The sequence below is a fragment of the Toxotes jaculatrix genome, chromosome 7 (assembly GCF_017976425.1).
Source record: "Toxotes jaculatrix isolate fToxJac2 chromosome 7, fToxJac2.pri, whole genome shotgun sequence".
NCBI classification, from domain to species: Eukaryota; Metazoa; Chordata; class Actinopteri; family Toxotidae; genus Toxotes; species Toxotes jaculatrix.
Genome location: NC_054400.1, coordinates 2475595 through 2496872, shown reverse-complemented (window position 1 = coordinate 2496872; position 21278 = coordinate 2475595). Strand labels below are relative to the sequence as shown.

Here is a 21278-nt window from a genome sequence, read left to right as displayed (position 1 = left end):
TCAGATAAAAATCAGAAAACCTAACACTGAAGTTTTTTTTTTTTTTGTCAGAGTGAGACTTGTATCTAACTGTACAGTTAAGATACAGTAAGCTGCTTACAGCTATTTATGCAAAACACACCGCAAGAATTTAAAGAGGGAAAGAATCAATTAGGACTACCGTTTACGTGAGATGTTGCCTGGCCTCTTAAAAGTCTTTACTAAACACAGGGACTGAAGAGAGGGAGAGATACTGAGAGGAAGGAGGGGAGAGCCAGAGTGCATAAACAGATGGTCACTTTGCTGGGGAACATTAAATAGACATCAGAGATGCTGTAGGCACATCTGGAGTGGCAGGAAGCTGGGTACACGGAGCTGCAGATCTGTGGGATAATTAGATGAGGGTCAGGACTTTAGTGTGTGTGTATTTACGTGTGTGTGTCTACATCGGAAGCTCACAGTAAAAAGTAATGGAGTCAAAAATGTAATGATTTAGCCTTTAAGCACATGATGTATATTTTGAAGAGGTTTTTTTCCCTACGTGTGCAGTATCAGTGTCGGATTTTGAAGGTTCATTCAGAGTTTGCCCTGAAGTTCAAATGTGTATCTGCAAGTTATTGACTCTCAAGGGCAGTTTAATAGTAACTTTATCATTTTTCATCACTTCATAATGGAATGTATAAACGTTTGTCAAGAAAACTGCATTTCTATGAACTTTATTACCAATATTGCTTCTGTTCTTGGGCGGTGTTGTGTTATTTACTGCTTCTTAGGTGAAAACTTTTTGATGGCACTGATGCATGATTTTCTTTTTGACTTTAACCAGGTTTCCCAGGAGGTCAGAGGCTTACAACATATGCTTTTACAAATGATGTTTATACGACCCACCCACCCAGTGTGCCTGCTAAAATAAATCAAGCTCAGCGTTCGACTGATTTTTGCTCTGTGCTGCGCCTATGGAGTCAGTGCACATGCAAAGATCCTGGAGGTGACTGAGAATGTTACCGAAAACAAATGTGTTAGTGTGCATGACAATGACTGACTAACAGAGCCAGTTTCCTTGAGTTTTCTTATAGAGAGGATGACGAAACACAAAAGTCCAAAATGACAAAAGTCAAAATTAATGAGACAGAAACCTGCAGTTACTATACAAAGTGCACTTTGATGTGGTTTTGCTTCCATTAATTACACATATTTTAAATTGGACTTGAAGCCTAAGGAAGGAAATAATGAAGAAAAGATTTCAAAGGTGTTTAAAAAGTTGGAAATCGTCTGCACATAATCTTGGTCATGCTGCAATGAAAAGTAAAGAAGTGAAAGGTAAACTCAGAGGAGAAAATCTTGGTCTGTTTACTCTTTAGCATCCAGTTTGCGTGTGTTGTCTCATTATTTTGTAAAATGCTTTCACACCAATTACACAAAGACGTAAAAGAGTAAAAATTAGTTTTCCACACCGTTCTGCAGGAGCACAGAGACTGTACGCTTTCTTGTTTTCTAAATTCACATGCTTTGCTCCAGGGAGATACTCTGCTACTGCTCTTTTTTTTCCTTGAGACTTTGCAGACTGTGTATGTGAACCTATCCACCCTTCCTTGCTGGAGGTGGGAGGTAGAGGCCAGAGCTGGCGCTGGTGTCGCTGCTCTGTGTTCTTTGTGGCTGAGGAGGAGGAGGAGGGACAGGATTCAGAGTCCTGCGGTGGGAGGTTTAGTGCACTGAGTGGGCAGCAGCTCCAGCATCTGCTCCCTCTTAGCGGCAACCACACTGGGTGTTATTGTTCCCGACAGAGATGAAAAAAATGGGGGGAGGGAGGGGTGGAGGATGACATGGGGGGGAGAAAAGGGGAGAGGTAGCAGAGCATGGAGGACGAGGTTAGAAAAGTTGAAAATAAAGACAGAGAGATGTGTAAATCTGATGAAGCACAGTTTTAGTGGGTGAAAAAAAAAAGGGGGACGGAGAGTGAAGTCAGATGTCAGATGGAGGGAGAGCAGAGGGACCTGCCGAGGGGGGAAGCCTCATAAAAGCATCATTAGGGAGTAGGCTGTACCTCCAGGCATGCTCGCCCAATGACTCACACCTACAGCTTGTTAGGGCTTCCACTCGCCAGAGAGGAGGTCGAGTTCAAGGCCATGAGTCGGGTTGTGTGTCAGAACACATGGTGAGAAATGGATAAATAAAACAACAAAGCCTCGCATGTCTGACACTTTGGTTTCAAAGAAAGGGAAAACCACTTCCAAAAATAAAACACAGACTGTCATTCTTGTTGTCTTTTAACTGCGGCAGCAAAAACGGTTTCCTGTAAACCACATATATCACACTTTGAGTATTTACACACACACACACTGCGCCTATGAAACTGGAAATCTCTTTGAGGTATTAAAGGATTAACATGCATAATATTGTGAGTAAAATACTAAAGAACTCTGTGATACGTTATCTGAAATTGCACATAATGTCAAAGCAAAGCTGTGAGTGGATGCAAACAGTCAGGAATGTGCCTGAGGCGGCCTGAGTTAAAGTGAACACGCTTTTGTGCAAGTTGAAAATGTTTCAGCTTTAGTAAAACGATTTGCACTTATCATCGGACTTTATGACTCCTTTTAATGAATGCACCAAAAAAGAAAAGGAAATGTCTGGCTTATCTGAGAGTTGAACACACACACACAGACACACAGACACAGACATGGTCCACACACACAGTGGTTGGCACATAAACTGCTAGCAAGCAATAGCTAACGTCTGTTACACTGTGCATTAGCTCTTTTGGGATGAACAAACATGAAGTCTTACTTTTCCAGTCTGTGCCACGTTACGAGTTCAAACCGTTTATCTGGAAGCGAAAACAAAGCTGAAAGTTTGAAATCATTGGGCAAACTCTCCACTGGTTTTTCAGAGTGAGCTTCAACAGAGCTTTGACCTGTCTGTGCTTAGTGCAGCTGAACTGACAACCAGTTGTCATTTCAGGTATACTCTCTGTCTTATATCTCTGTATTCACTTTCAAATACTTAGATAACATGATCAAACTGGGTGACTCTACTATTGAGAGGTTCGCCTTCAGGTGCCCTGTTGTCAGATTTCACGCATTAAGTTGGTAACTACTGTAAAAGCTCAAGTTACACCTGGTAGGAAAGAACTTATCCGTCCACATCAGGACACTGGAGACCATGTTCTGCCCAGTGTCACTGAGGTTACACAGGCTTCATGCCATTTGGCTGAACCCTGAACAAAACCATGTAACACACATACCCATTCTCACCCCTGTCCAGTTGTGTTTGTCCTCATGGGATTTCTCGCACGTATCTGAAATGTTGGTCATATGTTACTATGCACGGGTGTGTGGAATGTGGGGATGGTTTTGGCTCCATAATTTGCTGACAGCTCTCCTGATAGACAACGAATTATAAAGATGTTACCTGCCCCACTGAGGGACACAAACTGGATTTTAGCTTACACCTGTAAGGTCAGCAGTTCATTTGTGGCTTGTGATGGAACTGTGCGACTGGCACTGATACAACTGGTTGTTCAACATAGAGAACGTGATGCTTTTATTAAATATGCCAGATTTAAAAAACTTTTCACAGAACTTTTTCAAGAACTTTTCAAAATTTGAAAGGAAGAATGTGTAGAGTTTTCATGGGTTTTATGGGCATCTGATTATTCTGATGACACATATCAATTGTCTTTTTGATATTTTCAAAATCCCAATTTTCTTTTTCTACACAGTGCGGCTTTACGTAAAACATATGTATCATGGCGGTCCAGTGACTGTTAGGTTTTCAACTCTCTAAAACCCTCTCAACCTTCAAATATCCCACTAACGTATCTTACTATGAACAATTCTGTATGTATGTATGTATCTGATGTATAGAAACAACCAATTACAAAAAAGTATTAAATAAATACATTTTCAAAGCCTCTAAAAGTAAATAAGTGTGTGATCTACTTATCTATCAATGTACTAAAATCTACTACGTTTATCTCTGATGACAAATTCCCTACACGTTAAAAGAAGATCAAACTCTCATGGTTTAAGCCGGCTTTAATCCTGACTCTAATCATGTCTGTCTTGTCCAGACAGGTTCAGCGCTTTGGCAGCTCTTCTCAGTTTTACTTTAGCAGTGTATATTTATTCCACATCCATGCTGAAGCCACAACTGCTGGGGCTGTACATACTAACTATACTGGCCCTTTGCGCAGCTCTTTCCAAGCCTATATTGGTCTCTCACGTCAACCTGAATCTTTAATCCTGGATAATAAGATTTCCTTACCCTTCAAATCTTGTCAAATCCCACTCGAGTCAAGGCCTCCCCAACCAACATGGACATGTTACAATGGAAGGAGACTTACCATAAATCCGAGCGTCCTGGCATGAGCCTCTTCTTTCCGCTGAAATATGGTTCAAAATCTTGGGTCTTGAGTCTGTGGGCGTAGTCTATATAGCCAGATACTTCCTGTCCAAGAGTATTATGATCCCTTATGAAAATGACCGACTGTAAAAAGAGAGAAAAAGAAGGAAACCCTCTGTGTAAATAATCATAGCCATCAAACCTCTCCGGAGTAAAAGCCAGGAAAGGCCAATGTCACTTGTTAAAAGTGGACAGATAGAGGGGATCTGTTACAAATCCTCCCACTTTGAAATACAAAGGCTCATGTTATGCTTTGAATCAGGTTCAAATCAGAAACGACTCCAACTGATGTCGTACGTTCGATGGCCCGAGCTCACCGAGGTGGGCCGTCTACAGAATATCCTGCTCAGATAAGTGCGTGGGACTCGAGCTGAATCCTTCGACTTACAGTAAGTCTCAGTTCCGTTCCAACACACCTACAGCTGGGGTGAGAATGTAGCTTGAAATGACATGAAATGTGGAGTCCTGAGTTATAATGTGATACTGTGTGTTGTGTGAACAGCTAAGGGACTTTCTGGTTGAAAAAAAAATAAGGGGGACAAGAGTCAAGTAGAGACAAAAAAAAAAAAAAAAAATGACAGATGACAGGTCTCTGAACTGGACCTGAACTGAACCCGTGGAAAACCTACCCGAACCAGAGAGGTATAAATTAATTGTCATGTTAACAATAATAAAAATACGGTACAAAGACACAAGACCTGATCCAACAGAGATCACAGCCACTGAGACCAGAAGGATGTGCCACGAATTAACTTGATGCCAAGAAAGAGCAGAGGGCTGAACACTGAATGTTAATCATTATTAATGTTATTGGAGGAGCAGTCGCTCAATTGTTCAAAGAAAATTTTGTTATTTAGCTTAAAGAAATGAAAACAACCTAAGATCATGTCTGTGGATGTGAGGGCGACACTTGGGCTTCCTTATCGTCCAGACTGGTTTCTGATTAGAACACAATGGGTAAGAACAAAAAAAGTCTGGATCCTCTGGTGCAAACAAAACAAATAAATTTCTCATCAGAGACCAGGTCTTTGAAGTGGGCTCAAACCAGACACAACCTGGGAAAAAAAAAGGGATGACAAATGGTTTTGTCACCTGATTCAAACAAAGCAAATGAAAGGTAAGTTGTGCAAATCCCCTCGGGTGACAGCAGAACATGAAATGATCTTTTCATGTCGATTTGATGGTTTAGATAACACAAGATGACAATGGACGGGAAGAACTCCACACAGAGAACACACTCAGGTGTGAAGAGGTTGTTTTGTCTGCTTTCACAAAGATAAAAAAAAAAACTCCTTTCTTTCTTTGTTTTCGGCCGTTGCCTTAAGAAAAGAGGACGCTGACTTGTCTTGTTTACTCTGAGCATGAATGAGTTCCACTTGTCGGCCTACAGTAACACAGAAAGAGGATCCAAGAAGAATACCTCAGCTAGTGATATCACATTTGTATAACTGTCAGGACACGGGCCATCTGTGGATCCCTTTACTAAAAAGGCGTGAGATAACTAGCGCTCCAGAGCTCAGAAGAAAAGAGGGCTCCTTTCTCTCTGTCTCTCAAACGTTTAAAACAGATGCTATCAGGTTCACAGCTGGCTGGAGGCCTGGGCTAGATACCCTATCTACTGGCTTCTGTCCTCCCGCAGCCAGCCTTGAAAAGACATTATCAGGTGGACCAAGCAGAACAGGCCAGTAACATTTGGTTAGTGGTGATTAATGTATCAGTTTGATTGGTCTTGGTTGGATAAATCAATAAGGTCAGTTCATCAAATGAGCCAGAGCCTGTTTCACACTGTGAGAGTTAAAGATCTGACTTGATACAGCTGGAATTGAAGTCTTATTTTTGTCCATCACTTCTGTTGGTTATGATGAGGAGGTAATCATTACAGTAACGGCTGTGATCTGAGAAAATGGCGACATCAGGGCGCTCAGTGCCCTGATGTTGGCAACAATCCCTTATTCCACGGGAGAGCTGTGTAAAACTACAGCGTGTACAGAAGGTTACAGCTGAACCAAAGCTGGTTTGTAAACTATCAACCATCCAAACTACCATATATATGCATACTTATAATCATTTTACTGTTCACTTTTCCTTTGTTGCCTAAATACATTTGGCTGATCTGGGTTGTGTGTCCACAGCCTGTCTGATTATCGGGCTGCTTGCGTTTCTTGCCCTGTATCAGTGATACAGTGCAGAAGTGGATGATGTGATGAAAATGTTAAATCTTAAACGTGTTTAAAATACAAAAGCACATCGCTGAAAACTGCTGGTAGAAAAACAGGCGTAACTTTAGTTTTACTAACTCGCCTTTGACAGGTAAGTCACATTTCATTTCACTCTCAGGGATCTGGAGGGGCAGAACCATTGAGTCAGACTTGGTTATTTGCTGCAAACAAGCAACACGAGTTTCCAGCCTCAGTGTTGGAGGGAGCTGGGGGGGGGGGGTGGGGGGTGGCTCCACCTTACACCATGGAAAACAAGTGGAAGCCTTACGTCACCTGCCAGCAATTACCAAGAACAGGTGCTGTGACCTCACAGGGCAGCGAGTGAGAGGCCCCGCTTTATGGCAAACATCGGTCTGGTTAGTGCCTGAGAAGCTGAGCGCTGCACAGGTCCCAGGTAGAGACTCTGTCCCTTTGTGATATTCAATATTCAGTTTGATCGTCTTTGAAACTCTTTTTTTTTTTTTAAATGTGTACACAGTTGAAATTTCAGCTGGATGGAAACACCAGTGACCTTAAGATGAAGGTTACATAAACCCATAAAGAACAGCAGACCGGGGGTTTCCTTTAAATCCATGATCCATGCAGTTAATAAACACAACAAAGCATCTCAGATCCTCATGGGTACCCCACCCTCAAAAAATCCACTATGAACATGTTTATGTGCTCGGAAACAAACAGTGAAACCTGATCAGTGTTGACAGTCGTAACTATTGAGATCTGTGAAAACCGTGGACGGATCCTCAGCCTGACAATAAGTAAAACCTACACAGATGTGAATTACTCCACAAACCTTGGGCTAATCTTTCAAAGGCCCACGGCTGAAAGAGAGGGATTTACAAATTCAAGTCAAACAGAAGCTGACAGCAGGCTGACACGTACTGTGCCCCTCTTTTGTACTTTGACAATGTCCTACAGGTGAGGACACAATGGCTGGACCACCTGACATCCTGTGGCATGAGGAGTGTATGTCTGAATGAGTGTGTGACTGTAGGTGTTTGTTTGTGTGTGTGTGTGTGTGTGTGTGTGTGTGTGTGTGTGTGTGTGTGTGTGTGTGTGTGTGGGGCACAGAAAGAGTGTAAAATGCCTGAACAGAGCTAACCAGAGGTGGCCACCCAGACTGGGCACTGAACCTCGACTGAGGTACCAAGTAAAATCAAAGGTCAAATGTCAGATATATAATCTTTCAAACTACGCTGTTGCCCATAAAGTTGGAATAATTTTGTTTTCAGAAACATTCCTCTTTTTATTCCTATTGACACACATCAGTAATCACGCTGGAAGAGATTGATCAATAAAGTTTTGAGAAGATACACATTTTATCGATGAAGAATAAATCACATTGTCACAATCATTTCATGAGAAGAGGTAAAATATATTTTATTCCAACTTTATGGGCGACAGTGTACTTTACGTTCCTGTCCAGCTTTGAAGTATTAGAAAATATTTAACATCTGAGGAACTTGGCATGTTTTAGAGATAAACCCATCTTTACAATACGTTTATCATTATCACCATACACAGACCTGCTAGCCACAATTTTAAAACTGGTTAAAACAGTACCTGCAAGTTTTTTCAAAGTATTTATTATCTTTTTTTTTTCTTTAATAAATAAATAAATTAGTGTATAATATGACATATGTATTACAATGACATGAAACAGAGAGAAGCAGCAAATAAACCCATTTACAGCACTGACTGACACACACACATACACAGACACCACGGATCTGCCTGCCCCCCGCCCCATTCTCCAGCCCACCTCTGCCCACACCATCCCCCCACCCCACCCCTGGTCCCTGGGAACAATCCTGCAGTGTCAGGGAGCTGTGCAGGTGTCTTGCGGTGTCAGCTGCTGCACTGTTTATTATTGGTGGGCTGTGCTTTAGGAGGAATCCCGGGCCATCACTAACAACTGTGTAAATTTGTTGGGGTAAGGAAAACATGGCCTGTACTACAGGAATGTTTGTAGGTGGGAGCCCTTTTTCTGGCGGGCTTTACCCACGTCCCCTTTCTGGCTGTTCTCTGAGGACTGTGTGTATGTGTGTGTTTTTCAGGGAGTTTGGGGAGGGGTCCAGGAGTAAGATGAGGAGGGGTCATTGCTTATTTGGCTTGAAAGTGACTGCACACAGCCATCCTGTGTAATCGATGCAACGGTACAAACCATATGTGCTGAGGTGTGTTGCGTCCGTGATCCAGAGCCAGAACTCCGTCTCTGAAGAGTTTGTAGGCAACGAACCAGGTCATCAAAGTCACAGACCTCCATTAGCCAACACTAACTGCTCTGTGTTCTTGTAATTTTAATAAGAGAACGTTTATACTGCTTTTGATATATTCATTTTAATTACAACAAATCACTATCATAGTTGGCGCTATGATGTGAGAGGTAATACCTGTCTACAGATTTCAGATTTCTCAACCTCATTCAAAACAAACTAGAACAAGATTATCTGCTACGATGGGAGTTAAAGGATGAGTATTTAAAAAGGTGACGGTTAAACATAACAGAACAAGGAAAAGGGAAAGAAAAAGGAAAATAAATATGGTTATGCTCTCTTGTATGACTTTACTTCCTTCTAACTGTACTGAAGTCACAACAGAGAGGGCGTACTTGATACTTCAAGACCGTGATCAAAAAGCTTCAGAACATATAAAACAGTATAGTGAACCCAGCAGACGTGTAACAATAAATGAAACACATCGTTTTTAATCTGGCTTAAAAAAATAAAAATGAAGTTGCACCGTTAACAAGAGCGGAACTCAACAAATACGCAACACATGTTAGTTTCTGAGAGAAACCAAATGAAAACGGTGTGTTTCAAGCGCCCCGCGAGACGGGACACGTGGCTAATATCATGTTTGAACAGCTCTATCTGCTGGTCACTTTCAGTTATCTGGATTTTTTATTTTTATTTTTTTTGTAACATTGTCTGTGGTCATTAGGCGAGTTACGTAAAATATCTTATCTGCATTGACGTAAACAATGCTGCCTTCAGATAAATAAAAACATGCATCCGTCTGTGTCGCAGCCTCGCTCTGAGATTTAGGCTGATCTGTAAAACAGCTTAGCAACTGTAGATCGACTGATACTGAGGTCAATGCCAATATAGACTATTAAAAGTTGGTTATGATAAATATTTTTTGCCCATATTTTTTTCTTTTTTTGTACAAAAAACAAGAGGCACTTCAAAAAAAGCACATTTAACACAGCTACTTAAAAACCATCTCTGCACAAATAGAAAGTTAGTTAAAATGGTCCACGCTAAAATAATCCAAATAATTCCTTTGACCAAACTGCAGCTGGATTCAGTTTATATTAGATCTTTTCTGAGACGTGTTAAGTAATGAGCTACACAGATACCACACACAAACATGCCTGTTGTATGGACTTTTTCTTTTGTGAAACGTGTTGGGAGTGTGCCTTCGATACAAGAGCAGGGCTGTGAGCTGTTTGTACAGTGCTGTGAGTCACCATAATCTGTTTGAGCACCCTTTAACATACCCTCTCATCATAACCCTGCACATGGGCTGCTGATAGACTGCAGCCACCCTTCCCAGACCTCCCTACACTCTCTCCTGGCAAATGCTGCTGCTTTTCCATCCACTAAAAAGTCCGAAAGCAAGTTTCATTTTAAAACAGGTCTATATCTACGCAAATAAATAAAGACTGACAACTTTAATAGTTTCCGTGCTGGATAGAGATGAACCTTTTTCAGTTCTGCCCCACAGATCCAGTGGCCACTATGACTTCAGATATTTGAGCGTTTACAATGCAGACACAGTGTTTTAAACCTTGTCATTTCTGTCACCGTCTAAGATTTCACTGTGCCGTCATTTCACTGAGATACCTCACTGCCATTTAGATGTTAAAAAAAAAAAAAAAAAATTCTTTTCAGTTTCTACAGCTTCTTGTAGTAGTTGTCATAACAGGCCTGATTGTGTGTGCATGCAATAAGGATGGAAATAATCAAAAGACATTTCTTTTCCTTTCGTTTATAATTACAGGGTGTGTCACGGGACAGATGTCTTGGCACCAGATACAAAAATGCACAAGTGAACTGTTCAAAAGAAGTTTTCGCTCCACACTGTGGTTTAATGTTATATGTGTATTCTCTTAAAGCCCTGCACAAAGGCCGGCCAGGCCACACAAAAAGGTGCAAAGGAACCGTTCTCTTTATTCGATGCAATGCACTGGATTAGAGGAGTTTTTCTTTTTTTTGTTAAATTATTTTTCCTTTGTGGCTCACCTCTCTTCATTCCCTCTCAAATATTTAAACTTCTTGAGCTTCTATGAGTTTGTTAATGATCGACTACAACAATAAATTACTTTACCGCCAAATTTCCATCGGCTTGATTTTTTTTTTCTCTTCTTCCTAGAGATCTGGGTCATAACAGTGTGTATGAGTGTGTGTGGTTTTGCACATCAAACAGAGGGCATGTTAGTGCATGTGCTGTGTAAGAGGTTTCTTGTTCATTTGTTTGTCATTTTATGTCCTTGAAGACCACAAGCATTTCCCCAATTTGGGAAATTCTGAGAAATTCTTATGCAAAGGACCGAGTGCCAAACAGTGCCTGGAGGATGTTTGACCTGCGGCTCAGATTAGCTAATGATGCAACATATACAGTATGCTTCCGAGTGATGCATGGCAAACAAGGACGCTAGAATACGAGGATGTTTGGTTGTTGTTTATACGTCAGTTCAGCAAAGAGACAGACTTGTGCATTTGTTTACCTCATGTGCTCTCCATCTGCATCCATAAACAGACTGCATGGGTGTTTGCGCAAGAGACGAAATAAATAAATCCAGAAGCAGGTGTCCTCCTATTGGGCTTTCTAAACACCCAATGGTGGACAGCTACGCCCAGTGAGGTTAGCCATGAGGGCAGAACAACCGTGGCCAGATACCAAAGGGGAAGCGGCTCAGTCAATCAGTGAGGAAGACAAGGCAGCTAGCTCAACCCTAGGCTGCGCTGGCCTCTGTCTTTTTGGAGAACCCACCAGTAAAGCCATCACCACAAAATAAGTGGCTTGAACCCACACACTTTAAATTACAGGGCACTCAGAATCAGAAAATGCTATCCTGCTTTTCGCAATTGGTGTTTTAGAAATTCTATTAAAACCTCCTTAGTTTGGCCCATGGTAAAGCTGTGCTGTTTTCCTCCAGCTGCATCAGTTCACATTGGCAGGAGAAATCGTGCTTTGTTTGGAGAGTGTTCATTGTCCTCAGACAATGCATTTCAACAACGCACTGTAGACACAGCTGCATGGAAACACTGTAGTTTGACAGAAAAAGCAGCAGCAGCATTTCTGACCTGGAAGTTAAGGTTGTCTTTGGAAGACATTTTGGATGTGCCTATTATACTGCACAGCTCACTGGGAAAGAGTAACATAGTCACACCACGCTCTTAATGTAGTAGTGCCAAAGCAACTTCCTGCTGCAGCACAAAGCAGTGACAGGAACACGAGAACGTGACCTGGACCAGTTTCCTAAAACCAAAACTTCATGTAGTTTAACAGCAAATCAATCTTTGTGCAAGCAATTTTAATATTTTAATGTTTTTTTTTTCAGTCAATTAAGGTAAAGTATGAAGGAAGCTGAAGGAAAAAGATCTATGTGCAATAAATGCAGACCTGTGACGACAGAACCAGTGAGGCCGTGCACGCCAATACACCAGGGAGAAGGACAGTTTTTCTAGACCTGGCTGCTCTTACGAGCACAACAACCAACTTAATTAACGGACTCAACTCAATTAACAGACAAAAGTTAACTGAGCTCAGTAAACTGAAGGAATCATAAGCACGCAGGCTGTTAAAGGAGAGTTAAAGGTTTGAAATCCTTGGCAGGTGTCAGGCATTTTCCTCGTCCCTGCAACTGATAAAGACCTTCCCCATATGGAGAATAAGCTGTCAAGTCTGACAGGTGGCATCACTTACAGCGCGGAGCTCTGTAACAGAAAAGGGGGTAAAGTTTCTACTCCCTGGAAGAGAAAAAAAAAAAATCCTGCCCCTACAGTAAATTAGTCGCATGCCGGAATTCAGGGAGGAATTACGGGTTGAGAATAGCAGGCGGGTCTGGCACATGTGGTCAAAACACAAATCAGTCAAACGCCATCTCAGCTACGGATTTCAGACACCAAAGTGACCAAGCAAGGCATATCTTTTCCCTCCCCTCCACTCCTACAATCATTTTCCACATTCCACTGGCTTTTAAATTACCAGTGGGAAGAAGAATACAAGTTTAGCCTGAAATATATGCGAAAGCAGTGCAACAGAGCTGCTTGTCCACCAGTGATTTTGCGAAAGCTTTTCTAAAGAAACGAAAAACCGGGATTATGGAGTCATTAACTTTGTGGGCACTTTAATCCTTTCTGTTGCATTTCCTGTCCTGTTTAGGGACCAAGTCTTTTATTTTAACGTGCAAGTCTGAGGGCTAAACTTGGTTGTGCCAGCAAGTGTCCACATGTATGCACCAAAGATTTATTTGTAAGTTAAAAATGATGCTGCAAGATAAAAAGAAACTATTCTGGGGTTTCTGAGCTCAACATAGCATGAGTAGGACAGGTGTGTTATGCATTTGTTCTGCAGCTCTATCACATTAACACATGTAAGTTCTTAACTTTCTCCAAACCAGCAGTTGCTACCTCGGGGTAATTCTTCATGTATAAATACTGAGCAAAATGTCTGTTTATGGAAATAATTACTTTGAAAATACAACAATTTGCTTCGGCAATGATTCTACGGTGCAGTGGATCTGATGTCTTTACAGGCCAGATGGAAGGCCCACCAAAAACCGGAAAATCCTATAAATTTCATAGAAAACTTTTTCAGGGATCAGGAAACTGGGTAATTTGCATCTTTCCTGCAGCAAATAAAATATATTAAAGCCTGAAAGTTGATGCAAACAATTCCTACAGGTGATCCAAGTTTTGCTGATGACTTACAAACCCTCTTTCTGTACAAAGGTCTGTCAGAGCCTTAACCTACAGCAAAATAATGACCCAGAAACATTAAAAGGACAGAACCAGACGGTGGCTTCACACGATGAAGACCAGCTCAGTCTCCAGACCTAAGCCTCATGCAGGTGGTTCAGGATGAACTGGACATTAGTGGGACCTTCAGGAACAGCGTTGGGACGAACTGTCTGAAAAATATTTGATTTCCATTGTGGAAAGAACGTCAGGAGTGTGTTCAGCTGCTGAATGAGTCAAACAGTTTGATTAAACTCAGCTCAACGAGGAGATTCCATGATTCCTTGTTTTTAAAATCTACTATTGTTTAGTTTTTCTATGTTTTAATTTCAGAACCACTGAGACGGAAATTTAAATAACAGCTGGAAAAATGGAGGCGTTCTAAAACCTTTTGACGGGTAGTGTACAATAACACATGATGAACAACATTAGTGCTGGATGACTGTGTTTAATCATCCTGGGCTGCAGCATGATGGCTTACTGGATGTCAAATAGCCCATTTGTCTGACTAGGCTGTATCACACAGTCAATACAGCACGAAGAGAAGTTCCCTCAGGTTGGCACGTTGGTCCTCTATTACTGTAAACACATCAACTATTTGTAGACAGTGTAATTATCCAGAATAATTATCTGCAACACAAAATTACCGTTTATATTTATACTCCTGAAGCTGTTTTAACTTCATCATTAGAGGAAACCTCAATCTCAGTTGTCAATTATTAAAAAATTTAATTAACATTAAAACATTAAAAGGGAAATCTTTCGATTCTGTGGGACATTTTTAGAATCATAACTTTGATGAGATCCTTTATCTTCCCCCATTTCTGGCACCGGCTGTAGAACAGGGGAATGACTTATAAAGAGCAAAGTACAAAGATGAACTCAAAACAAAAAAACTCCAACTCCAACATGGATGCCTGTACTGTAACTCCTTCACCTTTATCACTGATAGACTCTAAAGACAAAGACCAAAAATCCCATGAATAAATATGTACATCCATCCACACACAGGTACCTGCTTATGCAGGTGTGTGAAATGCGTAACAGCTTGTGAGATTTGTAGAGCAAGCATTTACGAGTCCCTGAAAATTTGTCCACGAATGTTTGACATGAAAGTCTTGAGGTTTTCTCGTCTTTGCTTTTCAGTGGGGAGCAGCTCAGAATATAAGCTGCTGTGTTTTCTTGGGGGGAACAAAGGCGGGAGCTTCAGGTAACCGTGGCTGTGTTAAGGATTTCATTTCTCATCCATCTGTGTGAAAAGGGGGGCATGCAAACAACATTACCATCTACAGTAGACGGCATATCATCCGTGGCAACTGATTCAACACTGTGAGAGAGCAAGGTTGTTTTTACTGAAAGTGATATGCTACAGAATTAACACAATAAAGTTAAGACTGTCAATCATCACTTCACTGGGCTTTCTGGGATAATAATTCTTTCTTCCGTGTGGAATATCAAAGGAGCAGCTGAAAGCTTTACAATTTAAAACATGGCTGACCTGAGGATTAGGACATTTTACCTGTGGATCATGAGTCATTTATGCATTTATCCTTCATCTGCTGTATCTGTCACTGTGGTAGCTTCTTTAACATTTCACCGAAGCCCACAATCAGGTTTAGGAATCATTTAAACATCAACAATTCAAAAAGGTTTTTCCAAAAACTGAATGGTTTATTATTATTATCATTATTCAACTCAAGTGAATCTCAACGTATTCAGAATCTACTTACACAGTATGGAATCGGGTCACAGCTACAGTCTGCTTTCAGTCTGTACAGCTGACTTAGATGACACGCAGCGACTGATGCTAAACTGCACATTACAAACATCCTGCAAGTCACTGGCCTGGAAACCAATTCATCTTGGTGGGTCCAAATACTTGTCATTGTCACCTTGGAGACAAATCATTATAATGTGGTTCAGATTATTGTACAGAGTTACCCGCAGGGCAGCTATGTAAAAATTACACAGTGCCCTCAGTTCTAAAGCGGGCACGAACAAGGCCGCCACAAACAACTTTATTTTTGAGTGCACTCCCTTCCTGTTATTTGAGACGGATGTTTTAACAGATTTCTGAGTGGAGGCAAGTACATGTTACACTGGTCAGCTGCATCTGCCGCTCAACAGATACAGCAGTGCCCCGAGCTCACAAAGTTACTACTTTAAGCACAGATGTTGGCTGCAGAAACCACATGACGATGATCCAGCAGTAGTAAACACATACCGGGCTCTCACTTTAACCAGCACCTTCCAGAGGGATGACTGGTATCTGAGGGTTTAACAAACTCTCTCTTACTGTTATATGAAGAAAGTCTGATCAAACATTAGAAACACTGGACATACAGTTCTGGTAAAAGCTGGTGAGATTTAGTCTTACTGCAAATAGACTAAGGGGACAATCGGCTACAGTTACATTCACTCAAAACACACTCACATAAATCAGTGCTCTTTGAATTTATCTAGGAGCAGAATGAACACCTGAAACTATACTGACACTTTTCCATTAACATAATCTGGTCTAACAGCAGCTACTCTGGTATATAACAGAGATAATATAATGAATATAATATATATATAATATATATTTTTTTAAATCACACCAACATAAAGATTAGAACTTGAGTTAAACTTAGAAAGTCGCTGACAAAACGTTCTGAGAATAGTTAATGAAATGAGTGAAAACTCATTTCACCCAATCCAACAGCATCTCACCACAGGAAGACAGATTTAATTGCATTAGTGGTCCGTTCACTGACAGTTTCACATACACCCCAACAACATTTCCATGAAATGTGCAGGTGTTACACCTGTCCCCTTCCCTGGTGCTGCACTCTGTAACTCAAGTCCGCTCAAGCTTCAAAGATTAAAAGCAAAGACCTCACTAATGTAAAACCAGCATGCATGTTTCTTTGATCTGCTGCACCGAAACCACGCAGAGGCTTGGCCAGGTTTGCCAGGTACAGGACGTAATGTCCACTTACAGTGTGTAACCTCTTAACGTCACCATGAAGCGGTGTGGAAAATAAAGGCTGTCAAAGGCTCGTTTACGTGAGAAATATGCAAAATCTTTACTCAGAAATGAAATCCAAGTGATTTTAATGTGCTTGGGAGCCAACACAGGTGTAAATCTTCACTTCAGCTCAGGTGTGGAAATCAGAAGACAGCGGGAACAAAAAAAAAAAAAAAAAAAAGAAAGAAAACACCACGATGTTGAGAGGGAGTTGTCCTCTGAATTACCTCTGTGAAAACACACTCGCCAGAAAGCCCCTGAGACATAATTATTTTCCTTCCTTCTTTGTCTTGGACAACGTTTGGTTGTGCTTTTGTCAGATGAAGTGAGACTAAGGGGTTTAGTGTCTTTATTTCCCACGTTTTTTACTGACTACACGTCTGTGTTGGGATCCAACTGTGGCGTAGATGTTCACTTGTAAGAGGATCGCCTCTCTGTGCTGTATGTCCAGAGGAAAAGCACATGGTTGTAGATGCAGCCATTCTAATGCAACACGTATCTGGCTGTTCTTTAAACTGTTTAGCCACCCGGCTGTTCCTGGTGCTGACTGAGTTCTGGAAATTATTACAGGTATATGACTCTACGATCAACAAAATGCAGACTGTTTACGTCTGCCAGACCTTCTACCCTTTTGTCCGAGTGCTGCTGATCCAGGATGTCGAAAAGGCCACATAACTCAAAACCATGACCAACCACATAAAGCTGTAAAAATCACTGAATCTCAAAGTCATTTCCTCAACATCTTGAATGCTCTGATACAGGAAGCCGCACAGTAAATGCTTAGAAAGGTTCATCTTGATACTGTTTACCACAATCTAAACAACCACCCCCCCTCCCCCGACACCTTTCCGACTTCAGACTCGGGGCCTCTGTGTCCCAGCATTTCTGTAATTTTACGAAACCGTCAGTCCGACTCTCACGCCTTTTTCACGCCGTCACTGGACGGCGGTGAGGAGGTGAGAAAGGACTGAACTGAGCTCTCTTTTATCATTTGTCACACAAACATTTTTACCTAAAACATCATCAATAAACTGTACAAGTGACTGATAGTAGGCAGGATTTTTACCAAGGAAGCAGTGTGCACTGGATTTTATAACCTTGCAGGTCACTACTTAAGGAATTAATTACAAGTACAAGGACAGGGTGAAAGTTTGCAAAATAAATAATGGCGTTAGAGTTAGATGTGTATTTCAGTTCTTTGTAAAATGTGTCAACACAAATCTGATATACAAGTTCTCTGCTAAAATCAAAGGTAGTGAATGTGCAGTGCTACGTGCACTCTTTGCTTTATGACCTACAGTATCTGTACATTAATGTGCCAAAACTATACTGCACAGTAAAAAGAAAAATCCTCTAAATATTTATATCATTTTCCAGCCACCAACACCAAAATGAGAAGCAATCAGTCGCAGTGTGTGCAAAGGTTCCAGCCACTAAGCACTGATAACGTGGATCTAACAAAATACTCAACGACTTCAAAGTGGATCTGAGTTCACTTCAGATGAAGCAGATGACTTTGCTCCTGCACACACATCCTCCGTCCATGAACTCCACCTACTCGTTGTTCCCGCTCTTCATGTTTTAGCCTAAACTGTCAATCCTTTGACAAAAAACAGACTTCAAAGTCGCTGGGTGGGGCACAATTTCCTCCTAAAATGTTTGGTCTGATCTTAGCAAGTCTACCAAAACGTAATTTGCAGACATGAAACAATTACCTTCCTGTTCAAAGCAAGCATGCCATGCATTATTACAAATCGTCTTCTGAGACATTTCAGCATTTTATGTCTCCGGGATCCCCAGTGTTAACATTTGTGGTGTGTGTCTGTCACAGCAGGCTTCTCTTTGAGGGTTTGAAGTGAACAAGCACTTTTCTAATTGTCAGCTCTTGCTCCCACTACACATTAATCTGGTCAGTGCAGCCAGGGATTAGCTCCAAACAGAGGGGAAGTCCCTGCCTGTTGATCTCACATGAACCACAAATACACACACACACACACACACAATTGAACGTGCCTGTGCACATGTGTGCAAGCACACACGCGAACAAGTACGTATACAGTAAGCATGTGCGAGCACAAACACACACTCACTCCCAATATTGATTCCAGTCCATGAGCTAATGAGAACCAGCTTCTCTAACCACTCGCTGCATGTGACATGATGGAGCTCCACTGTATTAAGTCTGTTAACATTTAAGAATATAACGGAGTCAAGCCAGGAACCACCAGTGTGCTGAAGGCGGCAGGGTGGCCTCGTGGTTACAGCAACCACCTCGTAACTAAAAGGTCACAGGCGTGATCCCTGCAATGGCCCATATGTCCATCAAACTAAATTGAAGCCAAACCCTTTCATTCACTGTAACAGGCTCTAAATGTCAGCTGAACGCCAAATGTGCAAATGATCCGCTTCACAGCCTTTACAGTACGAAACCAAGCTTTAAAACCCATTGGTTCGGGAGTTCTGCTCCTCACTTAAGTTCATATGAAACTGACTGTGAGTAAAGCTAGCTATACTTTACAACCATCTCAGCTAGAAGGCTGCATCACATGGTTGCACGCGCCGTGCACGGTCAGGTTGGGCTGAACTATAAACTTTACAGCTTGACATAAAAGCTGCTACGTTCAACATTTTTATATTTATGATGAATCAGACGACGACTTTTATGTGAAAGGAGTCGCTCGCAGTGACGAACCCACAGAGAATTATCACCCAGTATCACCCAACCGCAACCCCTTGTTTAGATATTTAGGTCGGTAACTTTGCTGCTTGGTTTGTTTTATTTGATTTAATCAGCATTGTTTCTCCACCACAGCAACAGAGCACAACAGTCTGCGTGTAGGAAAATTCAAAACATTAGCTTCGGGCTTTGGACCTGGTTTGGAGTGAAAAATTTAGTTCGTCATCAGGCTCTGGTCTGAATCAATCAGGCTGGGTTAAGACCAGCCTGGAATTAACTGGGCAGGGTTTGAGTTTGAGTCGGGCGTGTGCATGTGCTCATGTTTTCATCTCTTGTTAAAGGAGAAATGGAGATTGAGGCTGAAGCATAGAGCAGATACCTTAAATAAAAAAAAAAAAAAAAAATAAGATTCTGAAATAAGTAAAAGCAGAAATTAAGGCGGCATTAAAAAAACTGAAAGGGCTGCAGCTGAGGGCACAATCATCTCAGCGGACACGAATCTTACATTTCTAACTCCTGCTGTCTGTGGACGGAGCACTCCCTGACGTTTGAGACATGTTTTTTATGTTCTTCATAAATTTAAATTTATCACTTTTGCGGATATCCAAAAACTGATGTCGGTTCAGGGAACAGGCTGAATCTATTGCATCTGGGTCAGTGGGAACAGGACTGCTGGAGCCCTGAGCTGTGATTTAAGATGATTACACAGGTGCATTTTAACATAAAAATGCACCGAGGACGGTTGATTGAGACCAAAGCGTATGAACGCTGCTCTTTGCCCCTCTTTATAAAAGATCACTATAATTTCTGTCTGTTTTGAAAGCCACGAGGAGGCTTTTCACCACTGCACTCATTAATATAAAAACCTGCCTCGTCCAACTTCAAACAGAAACTCTGATTTTTGAGCTTTTGCAGCTGTATAAAGAATTATGTGCCGATGCACTGAAACTCACACACACATAACCGCTCTAATTGCCCCGGCTCATGGCATATTGATGAGTTGTTCCGTGATTATTGTTTACCCTGCTTAAAATAACTTATAAAACAGGTGCAGCGTTATCAGAGCCTTCCATTTGTGGACACATTCCCAGGCAGACAAGGGCACAGGTGTAAGGCTTTGAAAGAGAGAGTGTACACAGCACAATCAGTTCTTAACAGACAAATGACTGCCGGGGCACGGGCTGGGCAGAGCTCAAGGAAAATGTTTGCACTAAATTCAATTACTTTTGTTCATGGAGTCAGTATTGAAAATGTTTGTTAAAGGCAGATTCCTACAGAGCATTATGAAGCTGACTGTGACAGCACTATAAGGTGATTCGGTGTGCAGCAAAGCTTGTGGCACTGGGTCAGTTTTCTTCTCTGGCTCGCGTACAGCAACATTTGCAGACTTCAAATAGGGAGATTTTCAGACATCCCTTGTAATTAAGTCTCGTTTCTTTTTAAACAAACTATTTGAAGAAGCAAATGAGGTGACATTACGGCCAAACTTGCAAAAGACATTAATATGGTCCTATATTACACTTTCTGTCAGAGGGACAGAGCAGAAAGTTCAGCCTCCCAGTTATATCTACATCCATGTTTCCTCTTCAAACTGTGGTAAGATTTTATTGGTGGCTAAATGCAGATAATAATTTCAGTGGTCAAACACTAACAAATGAAAGACCTGCAAGAGATTGATTTTCAGTTTGGTAATTAAAGGTTAAGCAGACAGAAATAAACACCGCGGAGGAAGGTTATGATTAGGCCTTTGAAGATGCAGATAGGCTTCAGTTTAGAAATCTGCATGTGGTAATATAAGAGATATGCCTATAGAGCACTGAAATACTGTACTTCAAAGTTTAGACCTTCATACAATATGAGTGACTGAGCTGAATACAAGTGCAGTAATTGTTTAAAGATGTTCAGATTGCAGATGCAGAACATTGGATTGCCTTCCAAAATTAACCATTTCAATTCCTATTATTTAATTTCAAAAATCCCTGGTGGGATCATGGTCAGCGCATGGTGAGGTTTATGGTGAGTTA

At 41.4% G+C, this 21278-nt stretch overlaps 1 protein-coding gene across 1 annotated transcript in view; it reads right to left on the bottom strand.

Moving 5' to 3' along the window:
- Positions 1-21278, bottom strand: part of cfap299 (cilia and flagella associated protein 299) — a 61162-nt gene that overhangs the window by 8860 nt on the left and 31024 nt on the right. Inside the window, exon 6 of the mRNA XM_041041932.1 lies at positions 4325-4467. Within this exon, the coding sequence (XP_040897866.1) occupies positions 4325-4467 (143 nt within the window). The remainder of the gene's footprint in view (positions 1-4324; positions 4468-21278) is intronic.